The sequence below is a fragment of the Sinohyriopsis cumingii genome, chromosome 10 (assembly GCF_028554795.1).
Source record: "Sinohyriopsis cumingii isolate HCF-2022 chromosome 10, ASM2855479v2, whole genome shotgun sequence".
Taxonomy (NCBI): Eukaryota; Metazoa; Mollusca; class Bivalvia; order Unionida; family Unionidae; genus Sinohyriopsis; species Sinohyriopsis cumingii.
In genome coordinates this window covers 46,437,578-46,457,873 of record NC_142970.1, presented here as the reverse complement: position 1 = coordinate 46,457,873, position 20,296 = coordinate 46,437,578, and the positions used below count along the sequence as shown (strand labels likewise).

The 20,296-nt window shown below is 42.6% G+C and overlaps 1 protein-coding gene across 1 annotated transcript in view; it reads right to left on the bottom strand.

Annotated features, from left to right (window-relative positions):
* The window catches only part of LOC149789982 (uncharacterized), a 30,521-nt gene extending 10,953 nt beyond the window's left edge, over window positions 1-19,568 (bottom strand). Inside the window, exon 1 of the mRNA XM_089972059.1 lies at window positions 19,285-19,568. Within this exon, the coding sequence (XP_089828185.1) occupies window positions 19,285-19,554 (270 nt within the window). The 5' untranslated portion in view covers window positions 19,555-19,568. The remainder of the gene's footprint in view (window positions 1-19,284) is intronic.
* Window positions 19,569-20,296: the final 728 nt, after the last annotated feature.

Below are 20,296 nucleotides of genomic sequence, written 5' to 3'. Positions count from 1 at the left end.
CCCAGTGGGTTTACGGTCTCTGTCTTGAACGGTATAGGAGTTAAAAGGGCGACATGACGTCATTTCATCGCCACGTGCGGGAATAATAAATGATTTCTTACCTTTATTAACACGTTTGATGCATTACTATTACAATAACAAAATGCTGCTACTGTTGATGACTTCAGAATTCATAAAAGAGGCCATACCCTTTATACGATGTGACGAAAAATAATATTCGTCACAACAAACAAAGGAAAGAACTAGCAGGAACAATAACTGATGGAATTAATGACATTTTCAAATTTAACATGGGAAAATTAAAGTATCCAAATGCAACAATCAAGGCGATCTTGTTTGTATGAAATCCAGTATGAAATATCTACATGTACCGACTTTTACCTAATATAACATATGAAACGATCTGATAAGACAGATAGAAAGTAGCTTGGTGAATCCAAGTATTTATCAGGAGCGAATTCGGGTTTGAAACCAAAGGCAAAGCTGAAAGCACGATGAACAGCTCTGCATTAGGAATAAATCGTGCGCTCTGAACATGTATATCTTTCATCGATCTGTATAGTTTTGTTCTTTCTAGCGGCGTAACAACATATATAGGCCATTTAGTGCAGATGTAATTGGAGTAAAGTAACTCGATCAAAATGTTAAACGGTTACCTTATATTAATACAAATTTGAGGTATCTATTCCCTCAAAGGAGAACTGTTAAATTGGTTATAGTTAGCCTGTAAGTAGTAAATGGGGCCATCCTAGGGACAATGGGAATTAGCATTAAAAACACCCCTGGGCCACTCTAGGGACAATGGAAATTTAACATGGAGAAAAACGCTGGGCCACTCTAGGGACAATGGGAATTTAACATAGAGTTTGGGCTTGTCTAGGGACAAGGGGAATTGAACATGGGAATAGAGTTTGGGTTTGTCTAGGGACAAGGGGAATTGAATATGGGATTATTTTTTTTTTTTTTTAAAGTTTTTTTACATTTAAATTTAAATTTAAATTTAAAAAAGGGTAGGCAATGGAAAGGCTATCTCTTTTCGAGAAATATGGCTGGCCCTGAAAAGGGCCTTTGGGTTTATGTTAATGTATCCATTAACATAAAGGGTACCGCATTGGTCTTCTTCTTGTCCTTAGGCTACGTTTCACTGTAGGACCGTAAATCAGGACTCTTTTCAGGCATCCTTGTCTTTCTACGTAGATCCTACGTATCCACAGACTGGTGTTTGTCCTGTGGACAACGGTCCACTTGGATCGGACATACATGGGTATGTCCGTCCGGAACATCATGGAAGACACAAGCGTAGAAGATTGCACATCGGTCCACATCTTGAAGCGACGAGAACAGGTGAATCAATGCACTGAACTGCGCTTATTTATCAGTAGAGGTAGGATTGAAACGGATTGAGTTCATTCTCCAATCCAAACACGCGTTACAAAATTCAGTCAGCCCGCATCCAATCCGAAGAGATTAGTCTGTGACGTCAGTTGGTCTATATAGATTCGCTAGCGCTTGTGTGCAGTCAATCTATGCGACAGTGATTCAACATGACGGAAATTCAGAAAACGATCCATTGGGGTGCACCAGCAGAGGAGACCGCCCAAGGGAACCCGGACTCACTTTCAGAAGAGGTACATTGGGATTTTGTGGATTTTCTTACCTCGCAAGAATTTGTTCCGGAACCTTCGTCATTACCGCAAGTGGAGAATTTTAAACAGAGACAGAAAGAAGAATTGGAGAAATTTATGCAACGACAAAAGGAAGCGGAACAAGCTTTTCTCCTACAACAACAGCAACAGCAACAAGAAGAGGTAAGAAAAAAACAACAGCAACAACAGCAAGAAGAAGTAGCAGCAAAGAAACAAGAGGGTGAAAGTCAAACGGCTACGGTACTGTTGGACATTTTAGCGGAGTTAAGAAGTCTGAAACAAATGTATCAGACTTCTTTATCACGACCGAAGAGAATACGACCTTCCCGAGCTAAACACGCCAACCCTGTGACTAAGCCTGTCGTACCACCCTTAGTGATTTCAACCCAATCATCAGAAGTAGGCCTTGGCCGTGGCAAAGGCTTAAGGCAGTTAAAGTTGATTGGTTAAACTCACTCCTACACCATAAAGAAAAAAGGCCCTTTTCAGGGCCACCCACATTTCTCGAAAAGAAATACAATTTCAATTTGCCAATAACTCAAAAAAAAAAAAAAAAAAAAAAAAAACCACCCATTTTACCCTTATAGTACGTGTCTGTGTATGAGCGCGTGAGTGTAGCCTCTTATTTTAAAATCAAAACTCAAAGACACTTACCTTATATCATTCATGTATTCTTTTATCCATTTTTTACAATCCAATTCACAATTCACCACAGAACACTTTAAAAAGTTCGTACACTTCTTCTTTCTCATTATTTAGTCTCTCTGTTTTTTGAAAATCTTCACCGTTTTTTCCTCATTTTCTTCCCTTCTTCTTTTCTTCTCCTGTTTCTTTGCCTCTTTTAAATAGAATTGTCTTCTTTCTTCCTCTTCTTCCTCTGAAGAATCCCTCTCTTCTTTCGAAGAATCCCTCTCTTCTTCCGAAGAATCCCTCTCTTCTTCTGAAGAATCCTTCTTTTCTTCTGACTCCTCTTGTTTCTTTATTGGGCAATCTGGAGACCAATGTCCTTTTTCTTTACAATAATAACAGGTATCTTGACTTTTGTCTTTTTTAGCCCCTGTTTTTTTTTTCTTTTTTGACGGTCTGGACACTCTGAAGACCAATGCCCTTTCTTCTGACAGATATAGCAAGTATCCTGACTTTTATCTCGAAAGGAAGGAGAGCAGTCCGTAGGCTGGTCTGAAGAGAATTTTCTAATGACCCCTCGCAAAGCTCTGACGAAACGTTCCATCTGGGTAGTCTCTTCCATCGTTGTGCTCGGTTTGAGAGTGAAATGAATAGTGAAAGGACAAGACACACACCCTTTTATATACGCTGGTTTGTCATGACTATAAATTAGTCTATGGTGTTTAAACTTGAGTCATTTGACGTTTTGCACTCAAGATGAAACGATCCTATTCATTCGAGAAGAAAGAAGAAGAAGAAGAAAGTAAGAGGCAGAAACGTGATCTATCGCCTCGTACCAGGGCTGAAATCTTGGCACAAATTCATGCCAGTGATTTTGAAGAGGACATGAGTGAACCAGAATCCGAACCCTCTAAACCAAGTTCACCACCCTTAGTCAACCCTGAAAAGTACTATTCCATTCGAGAGACGGAAAAGCGCTCCTCTAGAAAATTTAGAACCACGGCTTACACCTACACGGTGAAGTTTAAAGATTTCAAGGCCGACGTACCCTTGGAGAAAGCAGAAGGGTTTATCACCGAGATGTGGGATTCTTTGCTCACCTCACTCAAGCGACAATGTCAACCCAAAGAAGACGATCGCTTGACACTATCCATAGATCACGACGGTTTGAAATCCCCTGTTTGGATCGAGTTTAGCAGACCCGCAGAACTAACCCCTTCCAAAGTCATGGACAAGATTCAACACGTACAACAATCTAATGACCAGTTTGACATCACCGATGGTAAAGCCACACTGAAAATGGCTCACATCTCTCTTCCTCAAGGGACAGGACGCATAAAGATGTTATTGGTGGACGACCTTTGCAACACCAAAACAAGTCTCGTCCGAATTAACAACCCTCAAGACCAGATGTGCTTAGCCCGTGCCATCGTGGTGGGACGAACCTATGCCAACAAGAACGACACGGTAGAATGGAAAAGAACTTGGGAGAACATTCGAAAATCGAACCGAACCAAACAACGAAACGAAGCAGAACTCCTGTTGCAACAAGCTGGCCTGTCCAAATACACACCCTGTGGCATTCCTGAGATGCAAAAATTGCAAGATGCCCTAGCTCCACGCTACACCTTGAAAGTGCACCCTCAAGAAATGCGCGGACCTCTGTTGTTTCGAGGCCAAGACTTTAAGGACGGAAAATACATTCATGTTTATCATCACGATGACCATTTCGATACCATTACCAGTATCACCGGATTCCTGGGATACAGATATTACTGTGAGAAATGTGACTATGGTTATAATAATCGAGAGCAACACAAGCATTGTGGATGGAAATGCCCAGGATGTTTGGCCTCTCCACCCTGTCTGAGCGAAGAACCAGTGCCTTGTTCGACTTGTCTGCGCACGTTTTTCAGCCCTACCTGTTACCAACAACATTTGAAAACACAAGGTTCACAGAAGAAATGTGCTTGTCAACTCCTGAGATTGTGCCCTACGTGTAGACAAGGCATACGTACCAACAGTACCAAGACACACGTATGTCGAGGAAAGAAAAAATGTCACATTTGTCACCACATCGTGGACTTGGAAAACGAATGCTACGTGCAAAAATACCAACCCCCACCAGAGAAAGAGGACGGTCACAAGAAGAAAGGCAATTTCATCTTTTTCGATTTCGAATGCATGCAAGAGACCGGCATTCACATTCCTAATTTCTGCGTGGCTCATCGAGCGTGCGAGAAGTGCATTCAAGAACCTATCTTCAGTCATTGCCCTCACTGCAGCAAGATTCCTGGAGGACGTGAAAAAATCTTTCGGGGACCGAACACGTTAGCCGATTTTGCCCAATGGGTCTTAGACCCCATCGACAAGACGTGGAGCCAAGAGGACATCGAACGTTACGGAGATTGTCATCGTCATGCCACAGTGATGGCTCACAATTTCTCCGGATACGATGGACAGTTTCTTTTGAGATACTATACGGAACAAGGCACCGAGCGTCCTAAAGTGACTTTGAACGGAGCCAAAATCATTTTCATGCAAGTGGGACAAGTACAGTTTAAAGATTCGATGAGCTACTTGGCCATGCCTTTGAGCCGAATGCCTAAAACGTTTGGAATGACAGAAATGGCTAAAGGGTACTTTCCACACTTTTTCAATACGGAAGCCAATCAACACGCCGTTCTACCCCATTTGCCTGAGGCTCACTATTACGACCCCGACAACATGCGTACCGAACAACGAGAAGCTTTCTACGCTTGGTACCAGGCTCATGCCTCTGACCCCTTCGACTTTCAGGAAGAAATGCTAAAGTATTGTCGTTCCGACGTGGACATTTTACGACGTTGCTGTGGAAAATTTCGAGAACTGTTCATGGAACACGGAGGGGTCGATCCTTTGAAAGAAGCTTGCACCATTGCCAAAGCGTGTTCCTTAGTGTATCGACAACGATTCATGCCTGAAAACACCGTAGCTGTCATCAGCCCTCAAACCACCTACTATGTCAAGCGTCAATACTCGGTCAAAGCCCTACGCTGGTTACATTACTTGTGCGACAAGGAAGACAAATGGATTCAGCATGCCCGCAACGGAGGGGGTGAAAAGACCATCGGAACGTATTCGGTCGATGGCTGGGACTTAGAAAACCCCAAGATCGTGTACGAGTTTAACGGCTGCTTATTTCACGGATGTCCCGTCTGTTACCCTGACCGTAGCACTAAAAATCAGTTTTTACAACGAACCATGGAAGACTTGTACCAGGACACTTGTCAGCGGCGCCTAAAGTTAGAACAGCAAGGATACTAAGTGGTGGAAATGTGGGAACACGAGTACGATCACCGTATGAAAACCGATCCCGAGTTTAAACGCCTCGTGGAAAGTTACCAGTTCATGGACCCGTTGAACCCGAGGGATAGTTTGTACGGAGGAAGGACCAATGCCACCTGTTTGCTGTACCAAGCCGACGAAGAGAAAGGAGAAGAAATCAAATACTTGGATGTGTGTTCGCTGTATCCCTACGTGTGCAAATATTGTCGCTTTCCTGTAGGGCACCCGCGATTGCTGACGGAACACATCGACCTGAAAAACATTCGACAATACGAAGGCTTGATCAAGTGTAAAGTTTTGCCTCCCACGAACCTTTACGATCCCGTCTTACCTCACCATTGTCAAGGCAAACTGATGTTTCCCTTGTGCCGTACTTGTGCCGAAACGTGCAACCAGGACCAACCTTGCCATCACAGCCAGGAAGAACGTGCCTTGACGGGAACCTGGGTCAGCGTGGAATTGTTCAAAGCTCTGGACATGGGATACGAACTGTTAGAAGTGTACGAAATTTGCCACTTTCCCAAGACACAACAGTACCACAAGGGTGACCCTACTCAGAAAGGCATTTTCGCCGACTACGTGGATGCCTTTTTGAAACTGAAAAAAGAAGCCAGTGGCTATCCTTCCTGGTGTCACACTCCCGAAGACCAAATACAATTCAAAGAGAAATACTACTAACAAGAAGGCATCTCTTTAGACCACATCGAAAAAAACGAAGGCAGGCGATCGTTTGCCAAAGTGATGTTAAATTGCTTGTGGGGTAAAATGGCACAACGACCGTGTTTACCCAAGACGGAATATTTGACAGAACCTTCCCGCTACTTCCAGATGATTCACGACAAAACCAAATACATGAAACACGTGGACGTCGTTCGAGAGGATTTGATCTTGGTCAATTACGAAGAAGATCTGGACTTTGTACAAGACGACCCTTTTGGAAATGTCATCATTGCGGCTTACGTGACAGCTCATGCTCGCTTAAAATTGTACGAAGCTTTAGAACTGTTAGAAGAACGCGTCCTGTACTTTGACACGGCCAGTTGCATTTACATCCATCACCCGATTCAACATCACCCTGACATCGAAGGAGACCGTTTAGGAGCCTGGACAGACGAGCATCCCGACGACAAGATTCTAAGTTTCGTCAGTGGCGGCCCCAAAAATTACGGCTACGAATACCGGGACAAACAAGGAGAAGTGCACACGACGTGCAAAGTGAAAGGACTGACTCTGAATCATCGTACCAGTCGAGTGGTCACCTTTGGGGTATTGAAAGAAGCCTTGCAATCGGGAAAGGATGGAAACTTTAAAGTGACCACCTATCAACCGAACAAGATTGTACGTTTACCCACTCACCACATCGTCAGTCGAACGTTGGAAAAAGTCTATGAAATTGTATACCAGAAGCGAGTGCGACTTCCCAATCACTTTACGTTGCCGTACGGTCACGTCGGTATTGGTCTGTATATAAAAAGGAACCCTAGGCAAGATCGATAGTTCATTGCTCATTGAAGTAACTTACCATGTCGTTGACGAAGAAGAAACCAGATTGGTTAGGAGTCAAATGTTGGACATCACCGAGACCAGAGTCTTGAGGCTTGGACACAAGAGGTGGCCCAGTATGCACGAGAGTTATTCAAGGAAAAAAAGTTACTTTTCAACCTGTGTTAGTGACGGTACCAGAAGAACCCGTCACCCAGGACGGGACTGTCGTGCACAGGCCTGAAAGACCCTTTCGGGAGGACACTTGTGTGACCTTACCCCCTACTATAGAACTGGTTAGAACTTTACCCAAAACATGTGGTTGTTGTACAGACACTTGTTTTTATTCCACGTTCATGGTTATCATGTGCCTTTTATTCTTGTACTTAAGCCTTTGGCTTTTATGTATTTTTGTCTTTCGTATTCATGTTTGAAACATTCAATAAACGTGTTCTGAAAAAGTATATAAACTCTTGTCTTGTTTGTTTTCGTGTCACAAGTGACATTTCTCACACCATGGCTACCTCTGCTGTCTCTGCTCCCTCTTCCTCTACTGTCAAAGTCATCGACGAACACTTAGATCGTGCCAGTTGGGAGGCTTTGTATCTTCGCCATCCCTTTAACATGCTCATTGCTGGACCTAGCGGTTCAGGCAAAACCGAATTCGTCAAACGTTTGATCGAACATAAACATCATTTGATCGATCGGCCCCCTCAACGAATCGTGTGGTGTTGCAAAGAGTGGCAATTGGCGTACAGCCTCTTGCGAGAAAGTCAAGGCGATTCCATCGTGTTTGTGGAAGGCATTCCTAAAGAAGACGACGGTATCGTCTCTGACTCCCGTCAAACCCATTTGGTCATTTTCGACGACATGTTAGGAGAAGACGAAGAAGAAATTAAACTGTGGTTTACGCGCAAAGGGCATCACCGTAATGCCAGTGTCGTTTACATCACCCAAAATTTGTTTCAACAAAGTAAAGCCCATCGCACCATCAGTCAGCAATGCGCATTACGTGGTCTTGTTTAAAAGCCCTCGAGATAAATCGCAAGTGCAAGTCTTAGCCAAACAGTTAGGAACGCCTTGGCTGACTCAGGCGTACGACGATGCCACTCAAGCGCCACACGCCTATTTACTCGTCGATTTGAAACCTACGACTCCCGAGGATTTGCGATTTCGTACCCACTTGTTTCACCACTGGTGCCAAGACGGAGGGCCTGTCCTGTACACGTCTCCGTCCTCGACTTCATTTCACTCCCCATAAAAAAATCTATAAAAAACCTCAGACCCTTTTCGTCTGTCTCACACAGTGTGAACATGACGTCCCTTCAGTCGCATCTTCCCGTCAAATTGATTCGTGCCTTGTATGGTATCAGTCGAGGAAAAGATCCACAAACACGAGCTCGTGTCTTAGAAGCTAGTCTCAAAGAAGTCTTACGATGGTTCACGGTGACGGCACGTCAATTACTCCAAGGAATCATTCAGATTCCTCATCAAACCAAACGCTTTTTTGATCGAAACAAAGTCGCTTTGGTCCAACTGGCCGATCCCCGCATCGACACTCAAACCAAAAAACAAATCATTTTGAAACCTGGAGGGAGCGGTACTCTAGGAGGGGTCATCATTCGCTCACTCTTAAGATGGGATCCTAATGCCCCCAAAGTTATACCCAAGACAAAAGTCCAACGAAGCCCCAAGAAGAAAAAGACCAGGTCCCCAAAGAGAACTTCTCCAGTGGCAGGACCCTCCTCTGACCAGACACCACCACCCCGGAAAAAGAAAAGAAGCCCCCAGAAAAAGAAACAGAGAAAAAGTCCCCAGAAAAAGAAAAGTCCCCAGAAGAAAACTAGTCGCAAGAGAGGCACTTCGGCCAGGACGCAACCTTACACTCGCAAACCACGATCTGCCACGGCAGTGACTGCGTCTCCGGCATCCTCACGTTTATCCACTTCTCCGTTGATGACACCAGGAACTGAAGAGTACTTGGAGACGTTGATCACACCAAGAACTTCTCCGTTAATGACCCCCAAAAGAACTTCCCCAGTGGCAGGACCCTCCAATTTAGTGGCAGTGGCTGCTGTTTACAAAGTACCTTCTCCCAAAATCAAAGTCCATGAAAGATCGGGCATGTTACAAAGTTTACTGGATTTGTCCAAGCAAGAACTGGCTCGATTTAGTCCGTTGCGTACCCCTGCACGACGTGTCATGCCTGTCTTCAAACTGATACGACGTAAAGACAATCAGTGGCGACGCGTTCCAGTATAAAAAAGACCTGTGACCAAGTAGGGTATCAGTGTTTTTTTGGTGCTCCTGAAGACTCAAAGATGTCACCCTCCAGAAAACCCCAAGGAAAGAAAAGGAAAGGACTGCCACCACGTTTAGCCAAACATGGGGACATGTTATCTGTCCTGTCCAAAGCTTCTCCACCCCTACGAAAAAAACTCATTCAAACAGCCTCCAAAGAGATCATCGATACCGTGTGCGAATGTTGTTTGAACGTCTTGAAAGGCACGATCCCTTTGTCCAAACACCAGAAACAATGCTTAAGCAAGCATCGTCACGTTCTTCGCCAAATGGTTCGAAAGAAAATTCCCATTCGTCAAATAAAGAAGACGTTGGTCCAACGTGGAGGCATTTTGCCTCTCTTGTTAGGTCCCATACTGAAAGGAGTCTTGGGAACCATGTTGGGAGGACTGGTGGGAGCAAGATAAAAAGGCCTCGGAAGTCCCAAGATCTCAGAATCGACCCCTGACAACCCCATGGAAGGACGAAAACTAGCTTTAGTGCCTTACAAACGATGGATGGAATACCATCGGTGGCAAGAACAACGCACCCCGCATTTACCTCCCAATCCCAATTTGAGCGAGATGTCCCAGTTACAACACGAATTGCAGTCCTTGATGGATCCCCAAGATTTGTCCGAAACAGAAAAATCGCAAAAGTACGGTCAACTCTTGCAACGACTGCAACTCTTTCACCAGAAAGCTTTAGACGAAACAGCTCTACCCACTCTGAAAGATTTTAAGACCTTGATGAAAAGTCCAGCACCATCACCAGTACCAGTACCAGTACCAGTACCACCAGTACCAGTGACCAAGACAGAAAAAGGAGAAGAAGAAGAGGAAGGGTTTCAAACTCCACCAGAAAAAGTACGCAAGTTAACAACACCACCTACCTCCAGAATTGGATGGATTAAAAAGATGATGGCCACCCTTTCTTCATCACAAGAGAAAAAGAAAGTGAAGACAGAAGTGAAGACAGAAGTGAAACAAGAACCGATATCCCCCGCTCAGACATCCTTCTCTTCGACACCTATTGCCGGCCGCACACGCAAAGCATTGCAATCCAAGAAAGTACCCCAAGAGAAAAAGAGCAGCATCCTCCAAGAGTGGGTGTCTTGTTAACACAAAAAATAAAAATGGAAAAAGTCTTAGCCAGCATTTACTACGATCCCTCCCATCCTGCAGGTTACGCAGGAGTTCAAAAATTGTATCGTGCTGCCAAAACTCGACTGAAAAGTCTCCGTTTACCTCAAGTGCAACGATGGTTACAAGAACAAGCTACCTACACTTTACACAAACCCATTCGACGCAAGTTTGCCAGAAGTCGCACCCGAGTGGAAGGCATCGATCATCAATGGCAAGCCGATTTAGCCGATGTCTCTCATTTGGCCAGCTACAATCGTGGCTACAAATATTTGTTTTGTGTCATCGACGTCTTTTCCAAATTTGCTTGGGTCGTGCCCTTGACTTCCAAATCGAGCAGCGAGTTAGTGCGAGCCCTGCAACGGGTGTTGAAACAAAGCGGTCGTCACCCTCTTCGATGGCAAACGGACAAAGGTACCGAATTTCTGAACCAAGCTTTCCAAAAAGAATTAAAGAAACGTGACATTCATTTTTTTACCACCGAGAATCCCGAAACCAAAGCCAGCATGTGGAACGTTTTCAACGCACTTTGAAAGAACGCATGTGGAAATATTTTACGCATCACCACACTCTGAAGTACATCGACATCTTACCGCACCTGGTGCAAGCGTACAACCAATCTTACCATCGAAGCATCGGACGTGCCCCGCAAGACGTGACTCCCGACAACGAAGTGCTGGTGTTTGAGCGTCTGTTTGGCTGTCCCCGAGAAAAGTGGAATGTTGGCCGTAGGAGATTGGGTGCGCATTGGCAAAACCAAACGCACTTTCGACAAAGGTTACTTACCTAACTGGACGACCGAATTGTTTCGCGTCACTGGACGAGTGCATGGCCGTCATCCTGCCGTCTATAAATTGGAAGACATGAACGGAGAAGTGCTCAAAGGAACGTTTTATTTGCCCGAGTTACAACGTGTGACCAAAAAAGAAGACGACGTGTACGACATCGAAAGCATTCTCGAACGCAGAACCCGTAAAGTGGGCAAACGACGTGTCAAAGAAGTCAAAGGACGTTGGAAAGGATATCCACCCAGTTTTGATTCTTGGATCGACGCTTCGCAAGTCATCGACTATAAAAAGAAGTGACCATCATGCCCTTTCACACAGCAGACGCAGCTACGTCGACCACTCCTCCTTCACCTAGTTCTTCTGTGCAAGATTTACAAAAACAACCCTTGTGGGTGTGGTGTGGAGAACGTGTGCCTAAAACGCAAATCGTCTTTTTCTGCCAAATCTTCGTGGTGTATTGTGTCATCGGGGCAGCCATCGCCAATTTGAGTTTGCAACAAGGAGACAAACAATTGTGGACCATTTTATTGAGCAGTTGCATCGGTTACCTGCTTCCTAATCCCTCCCTGAAATTCACCTCGAACGGGAATCCCGGGAACCTTTTGTCCAGTGCCAGTGCCAGTCACCACTTCAACCACAACCAGAACCCCATTTTAGACGGAGACACGCCTCTGACGTCCAGTAACCCCTCGGACAGCCACAGAACTCTGGAATTATGAGTCACCAAAATCAATTTTACTTAACTTTACCCAGTGACAGTTCCATGGAGGTGTTTCCCAAGAACACGTTGTGCTGTTACACGGCCAAATTACCTCAGGCCATCCAGTTAGATCACGAAGCCCATTGGGAAGTGGCTTTAGTAGAAATCATTCACCCGACCCAAGTCCTCAATGTCCTTCCCAATCAAAATTTTTTTGATGTGGAAGTTCATGACGAGCAAATGCAACAGTGGATGGACAGCAATGTCAAATATGACAAGAAAACCCGTACACAAAATCAAAATTACACCACCTATCACTTGTTCATTCCCCCAGGCTACTATTTTAGTGGTCAACATTTGGTCAGCACCATAGCCTCCAGGTTTAATGTCGTGTTTCTGAAAGCTTTGGAGCATGTCAACAAAAGTGTCACCATGGAGTACCACAAAGCAGCTCGTCGCTTCTTAATGAAATTTGAACGAAGTAAAATCGTGTCCATTTTATTTGTCCTGAATTGTTTGACATGTTGGGCGGAGACATGGACATGAGAAAGGCCATGCTCAAGAAAAACGAATTACCCATCGTTTACGACAACGAGTCTTTTAGCAAGTTATTTCGTGCCCCGGTAGAACTGAACCAAGGACTGAATTTGATGTTCGTGTATTCCGATGTGGTGGAGTACAACGTGGTGGGACACACCTCCGTACCGTTACTGCGTGTCATTCCTTTCAAAGTAGATTCTGCCATGGGCGCTGACGAGGAAGGTGGAAACACTTACCACGTCCACCGCGAATTTGTCCATCCTCACTATTTGCCTGTCAGCAAGTCGTATTTGGACACGGTCAACATTGCTATAAAAGGAGATCTGGGACAAAATATTCCATTCACCAAAGGAAAAGTCACGGTGAAACTCCATTTTCGAAAACGGTTCTCTCACGACTCGTAAGTAAGTCATGTATCCAGTGTACCGAGGGGTTGCTCGACAGCGAGGACACGGCTTAAGAGACATGTTAAAATCGGCCTTTCATTCGGTGGCCCCAGTGTTGAAACCGATGGTGACACGCGGATTGCACGCCTTGAAAGATGCGGCACTGACGTAAGGCAAAGAATTTCTCTAAAATGTCATCATCGACAAACAAAACCCTAAAGAAGCCTTCATGAGGGCAGGCAAAAATGTCTTGCTGCAAACGGGCAAAGACATTTTAGGCCAACGAGAAACACCTATAAATGCCCTGCACGCTACCGAGTCAGGCATTCAGCAAGGACAAGGCAGAAAGAGACGACGAAGAAAACACCCTTTCACCAGACTTCAAGCGAGAAAGGCCAAGAAAAGAAGAACCGTTCGAGACTTAGACGTTTTCGATTATTGAGAAAAGAGACAAAAAAATGATGCACCGAGAATCTTGCGCTTGTTCCAAGACGGAACTGGATCTGTTTGCCATGCCCCCCACGATGATGACGATGCATGAATCCCAGTGGGTGGAATTTCACCCCGTCTCCTCACTGACCGATTCCGCTCCCATCGAGTTTGAAATCAAAGGACAGCCCGAAGATTACATCGATCTGAATAGCAGTTACTTGTACCTGAAAGTCAAAATTCTAGATAAGACTGGAGGTGCTATAGACGATGAAGCAGTAGCTCCCGTCAACAATTTCATGCATTCCTTGTTCAGTGGAGTGGACTTGTACTTGAATAACAAACTGGTCAGTAGCAGCATGGATACTTACCCTTATCGTGCCTACCTGGAAAATCTCTTGACGTACGGAATAGATGCCAAGAACACTCATCTTAATGCCTGTGTGGTATGGGAAGCTGACGAAACTACCAAGTTTGAAATATTGGAAACTGATGAAAAGAAAGACAACAATGATGGATTTGTAGAACGAAGAAAGAGAATCACGGGAGCCGACACAAGTTTAGAACTGATGGATCGTTTGCATTTGGACATGTGGTTGCAAGAAAAGTATTTGGTGAACGGGGTGGATGTCCGCCTGAGACTGAATCGTAGCAGTGCCGCTTTCCATTTGATGGCTGATAGTGACGGTTACAAAACCAAAATCCTAGAAGCCAGACTCTACGTACGCCGTGTGGAAGTGTTACCTAAAGTGGGAAACGACATCAGTCAGACGTTGAGCAGAACGACCGCCAAGTATCCCATACGACGCGTGGAAGTGAAAACCTTCACCATTCCCAAGGGACAGCGATCCATGATCGAAGATCATCTGTTCCAAGGACAGTTACCCAAACGTTTGATCGTTGGTATCGTCGAGAATACAGCCTTCAACGGAGCTGCCGAAAAAAATCCTTTCTACTTTCAACACTTTGGCGTGTCCAAAATCGAAGTCAGTCGCGATGGCAAAACCTTGTGTACCCGACCGTTTGAACCTGACTTTACCAAGAAGAATTACTTGAGATCGTACTTGTCCCTGTACGAAGCCACCGGACAGTTAGGAACCAATACCAGTCACGTTATTACGTACGAGGATTATGCAGGAGGCTACGCTTTGTGGGCTTTCGATTTCACTCCAGACCAAGGCAGCGACGAGGGACATTTCCACCCTATAAAATCCGGCCAGATTCGTGTGGAAATTCAGTTTAAAGACCGAGACCCTGATGAAACGGTGAACGTCATCCTGTATGCAGAATTCGATAATACCATAGAAATCAACAGTTTGAGAGAAGTCATCCTAGATTACTAGAAACCATGGAAGACTGTTATCCCTCTTTACCTAGTGGAGAAACTTTTAGTGTTGGATTATTGTTAAAAAATGTTAGAGTTGTTGTTGTTTAGTGTTAAGTGATTTTTGAATAAAAAATGTTGTGTTTTGAAAAAATTGTTTGATGTTATTTTGTTGGATTATTGTTAAAAATGTTAGAGTTGTTGTTTAGTGTTAAGTGATTTTTGAATAAAAAATGTTGTGTTTTGAAAAAAATGCCTTTGTCTTTTGTTTAGCTATAAGAATGTTGGATTGATGCTCTTTCATTTCTTACTATCCCTCTCATGACACTCACTAAACGTTGCGACTCAAAAACCGTGTGGGGGATGTTTTCCTTCACGTCCGCGCTTTGACTTTAAGAACCGGGTTGTTTCCAGTCTACCCATCCATTGTCGACTCATCCTCCTAAGAAGATGTGTTCCAAACTAGCTAAGCTCAACGAAGCCTACGTGAATTTGCATAGGGTCAGACACAGTCTGATACCGAAGCCAGCAGAAATAGAGAATGTGAGAATGTTAAAAATCACTGAAGACCTGATAGAAGAGCTCTTCAGAGAAGAAATGAACAGGGAAAAAGAAGAATGGAAAGAGAAGTACAGACTTCAGAGACAGCAGCAACAGCAGCAACAACAACAACAGCAGCAACAAGAACCTGAAGCTGACAGAGGCTTTGTCGATTGTCGTATCGACACCAAAGAGTTCTTCTTCTCTTTCCGAAGAAGCAGACCTATCGCCAGAAAGTCTATCCTCAGAGGACATCGCATTCTTAGAAACTAAAAGATTGCCATAGCAAACAAAAAAAAACAGCCCTTTTCAGGGCTACCCCAATACTCTAGAAAAGAAATAACAATCCATTTGCCAATGTGTGTAGGTAGAGTAGTCTAAAAATAAACACTAACTCTTTTTTAAAAAAATGTGAGGGTATGTGTTTGTGTTTGTAAGTGGTTAGGTAAGTTGGTATGGATAGTAGATTAAAATGATGTCTTTTTTTTGGTGTTTGAGGTGTAAATTTGGGGTTAGATTGGATTGCTTTGCGTATGTGGATAGTCTATTGAAGTGATTTATAAAAAAATTTTAAAATAGTGATGGGTAGCATAAAAAAGTGAGTGAGTGTTTCTTTTAGGTCCGTGCGTTGTTGTTTTTTGGTTATGATCTAGGTAAGATCAATTTTATGTTTTAGGGGGATGTTTTCCATCACGTCCGCGCTTTCACTATAAATTGAAACTCGCTGGGCAGTCTAGCTACCCTTGTTGATTGATCAACACAAGAATGAAAAGCAGCATAAGCAAACTTCTTGAACTCCAGATACATCTGGAATATGTCAGGCGCCTGTTAAATGAACTGGCCGCGGAGGCTAAAGTAGAAGAGGAAAGAATGAAGAACGAAGAGGAGGAGAGAAGACAGAGGGAAGAGGAGGAAAAAAAACTAGAAGAGAGGATGTCGTACAATATTCCCGAGACAGAGGATTGGGGTGTTGAAGCGAATCATCCTCAATCTGCGCTCCCCAGAAGAAAGGTGAAAGGAGACTGGGGAAGAAGATGCGTGTGTGGCGCCAGGCCAGGAAGGTGCAACCATTAGATAGGTGCATCTGGAGTTTAAAAAAAACAGCCCTTTTAAGGGCTACCCAATACTCTAGAAAAGAAATAACTATCGATTTGCCAATGTGTGTGTGTGTGTGTGTGTGTGTGTGTGTGTGTAGGTAGAGTAGTGTGATTATGAACACTAACTCTTTTTTCATAGTGCGAGGGTATGTGTTTGTGTGTTTGTGTTTGTAACTGCTCACGTACGATTGTGTGGATAGTAGATTATGGATTTTGTTTATTGTTTCTTAGCGTATGTGGAGAGTATAGTTTGGGTTTTGTAACAGATCACATACGATTGTGTGGATAGTAGATTATGGATTTTGTTTATTGTTTCTTAGCGTATGTGGAGAGTATAGTTTGGGTTTTGTAACAGATCACGTACGATTGTGTGGATAGTAGATTATGGATTTTGTTTATTGTTTCTTAGCGTATGTGGAGAGTATAGTTTGGGTTTTGTAACAGATCACATACGATTGTGTGGATAGTAGATTATGGATTGTGTTTATTGTTTCTTAGCGTATGTCGAGAGTATAGTTTGGGTTTTGTAACAGATCACGTACGATTGTGTGGATAGTAGATTATGGATTTTGTTTATTGTTTCTTAGCGTATGTGGAGAGTATAGTTTGGGTTTTGTAACAGATCACGTACGATTGTGTGGATAGTAGATTATGGATTTTGTTTATTGTTTCTTAGCGTATGTGGAGAGTATAGTTTGGGTTTTGTAACCGATCACGTACGATTGTGTGGATAGTAGATTATGGATTTTGTTTATTGTTTCTTAGCGTATGTGGAGAGTATAGTTTGGGTTTTATTATATGAAATGAGAAAAGTAGGGGATGTTTTCCTTCACGTCCGCGCTTTCACTATAAGAACCCACAGTATTCGTCGTTCAAACCATTCTACAAAGAAGATGGCTTCTAACCAAATGGACAAAATACAAACATTGCAAGACGTTTTAGACAACTTAGGAATGATGGAACAGATGTTAATAAGACTCGTTGAAGACCATTATTCCTATAGTCCCCATCGTGTAAAGATGGAAATTAATAACTTGAGAAAGGTAAAGGACAAGATAAGTGGTGTAATGAAAGAGATAAAGGAGGAGAAGGAGGATGAAAAGGAAAGGATAAGAATGAGAGCATGGAATGAAAAAATTGAAAAAGAAGAAGAAAATGAAAAGAGGAAGAAAGAAGAGGAGGAAGAGAAGAAGAAAGAAGAGGAGGAGAAAAAAAAGAAAGAAAAGAAGAGAAAGAGTGTTGGAGATAAAATAAGAAGTTGGTGGAGAAAAAGAAGAAATTAGAAGCAGAAGAAGAAGAAAACCCAAAGGCCCTTTTCAGGGCCAGCCATATTTCTCGAAAAGAGATAGCCTTTCCATTGCCTACCCTTTTTTAAATTTAAATTTAAATTTAAATTTAAAAAAACTTTTAAAAAAAAAATCCCATATTCAATTCCCCTTGTCCCTAGACAAACCCAAACTCTATTCCCATGTTCAATTCCCCTTGTCCCTGGACAAGCCCAAACTCTATGTTAAATTCCCATTGTCCCTAGAGTGGCCCAGCGTTTTTCTCCATGTTAAATTTCCATTGTCCCTAGAGTGGCCCAGGGGTGTTTTTAATGCTAATTCCCATTGTCCCTAGGGTGGCCCCATTTACTACTCCTGTATATGTTGATTACTAAGTATCTGGTTCAGCTAAAGTTTGGTGACATAAATATTTTCATTTGTTCAGAACCTTTTATGTGGATCAGACTTCTTAGTACATATTGCTCCTTTGCTTGTGAATGCACCTAGTCGCATAATAGAGGTTTGATGAAATTCAGGTTCCTGTGTTTGTATGCTAAAACGATATTTACGTTAATCGCAGTTCTTTTAAGTTCTTTTGTTTAAGTTTTGAGTTTTAGACCATGCTTAAAGGCGGACAACACAAAGGTCGTGTAACGGATGCAGTGTAAATGATGTAACATTACAGAAGAAAACAATATATAACAATATTACATTACTTTGTTATAGCATTAATGAAACTGTTGACATAGTAGCCTACCTGCAAATTCAACTTAAATGTACTGCACGAATGCTCTAAAAGCATCAAAAGAATGCAACAAGTTATTAAAATAATTGCTACGTGTGAGAATTGTAAATTGAATTCTCTTCTCTCTTAGTGTGCTGTTATGACTTACAACAACGTTATGTTATTCAGACAATGATCGAATTGTGTTACTTCTAATTCATGACATTTCTTTAGGAAATAAAATCTGGCAGTTTTTGAGATAGGGCATCAGTTTCAACATCCTCTAGGTGTGGTGTGCTGTTCGTTACTAAATTGTAGGAATACATAAATACTTTCCAGGGATTTTAGTTAACCTTTATTATATATTTTAACGAACTTCAGATATTTACACAAACAATACAAACCTTAACCTATAACCTTAACCTATAACTGATATACCGGGTGTTTATGTCACAAAGGTTCCTACATTGATAACTTTCTTGGGATTGAAAGGAAAAGCAGGACAATATCTGAAAGGATGCAACTAGTCTTCAGTGGGATGGCAACAGTCTGTTCACAATACCACAGATGATACGGAGACGCCAATGATTCGTGACTGACTTTAAAAATTAAACCGCTGACATTTTGGCAGGATCATCGTCAAAAGTAATTTTACGGAGTTACGGAATAATTGTTTGTTTCATAAAGAAAACTTTACAGCTTCTCATTATTCACGAGAAGTCATCCGTTATTTTCGTAGGTAAGTATCTACTGGTATTATGGTACATCACCGTTGATATATTCGTTGTCAAAATTATTTCATTTTTTCTGTTTTACATAACGTCATCCGTCATTCTCTTATACTTTGATCACTGACTGAGTTATTACTACGTGAGTACAAGAAAATAAAGACATACATCGTTGTGTATAGCTATATTAAAGCAGCAACATATATATTATTTAATTCTATCTCGCAGTTAATCACTACAAAGCTCGCTCACCACATACCTGAGTTTCGCTTCCATGTTTCACGACCGCCTCCAAGGTCACGTGTGAGTTTCGTACAGTATTTAGTAGGGCCTGGCATTCACGATTTTCCTCTTGTTTTCGAATTGCTTCTTGTTTGTACAACTGATTTCCTTCAGACTTGACCTTGCGTTCTAAATTATCAAGACGGTCATTTAGATTTTTCCTGATCTCTTTTAACTTATTTGTCATTTCTTGTACTTGTGATTCTAGACTAATGATATATGAATGATTCTTTTTCAGGAAATTCATGAGGTGATCTTCAAGTATTTTCATCTCTTCAAGGACTTTGAGAGGTTTAACTTCCAGTAGAAGACTGTTAGCATCTTTTTTCAAGTCCAAAACTTGGTCGCAATGTCTGTGATTTACGATACAGCAACTTGCACAGCAAGCAATTTTGTGGTTTCTACAATAAAAATTTTCTTCTTCCTCATGTTTTTGACAGCGAAAACCCGTGTGAAATCTGATTAAGTTATTTGGGTTGTTTGTTAGCTCTTGTATGGCTATGATGGAGTGATTTTTCGATATCTTTTGTTTTTTGTGAACATTAAGACAGTTTTCACACATTGCCTCCTCACATACCACGCAAAATCCATTAGCTGTGACAGAGACGCCATCAGACACACAACAGTCGCAATGTCTATCCACTTCCTCTTTCTCCTTGTCTCCTATATATTGTAAAATTGTATTGATTGGAAAGAGAGAAACCAACGAATGTAAAGTTTTCCCTCTTCTTGAAACGGGAACCACGGTTCTGCATGTTGGACATTGAAACTGTTTCAGTTCCTTCACTTTTACAGCATTGGATGAAATATAATTTTCCAGGCAACCTTGACAAAATGTGTGTAGGCATGGCAGCTGTCTAGGTGTTTTAAATTTACCCAGGCAGATTGGGCAGTTGGGTTTCTCTCTATGCTGAATATCTCCTGGATCTGGAGCCGCCATTTCCATAGTATTAATACATTCCTGATAGATATATACAATTTAAATCTTC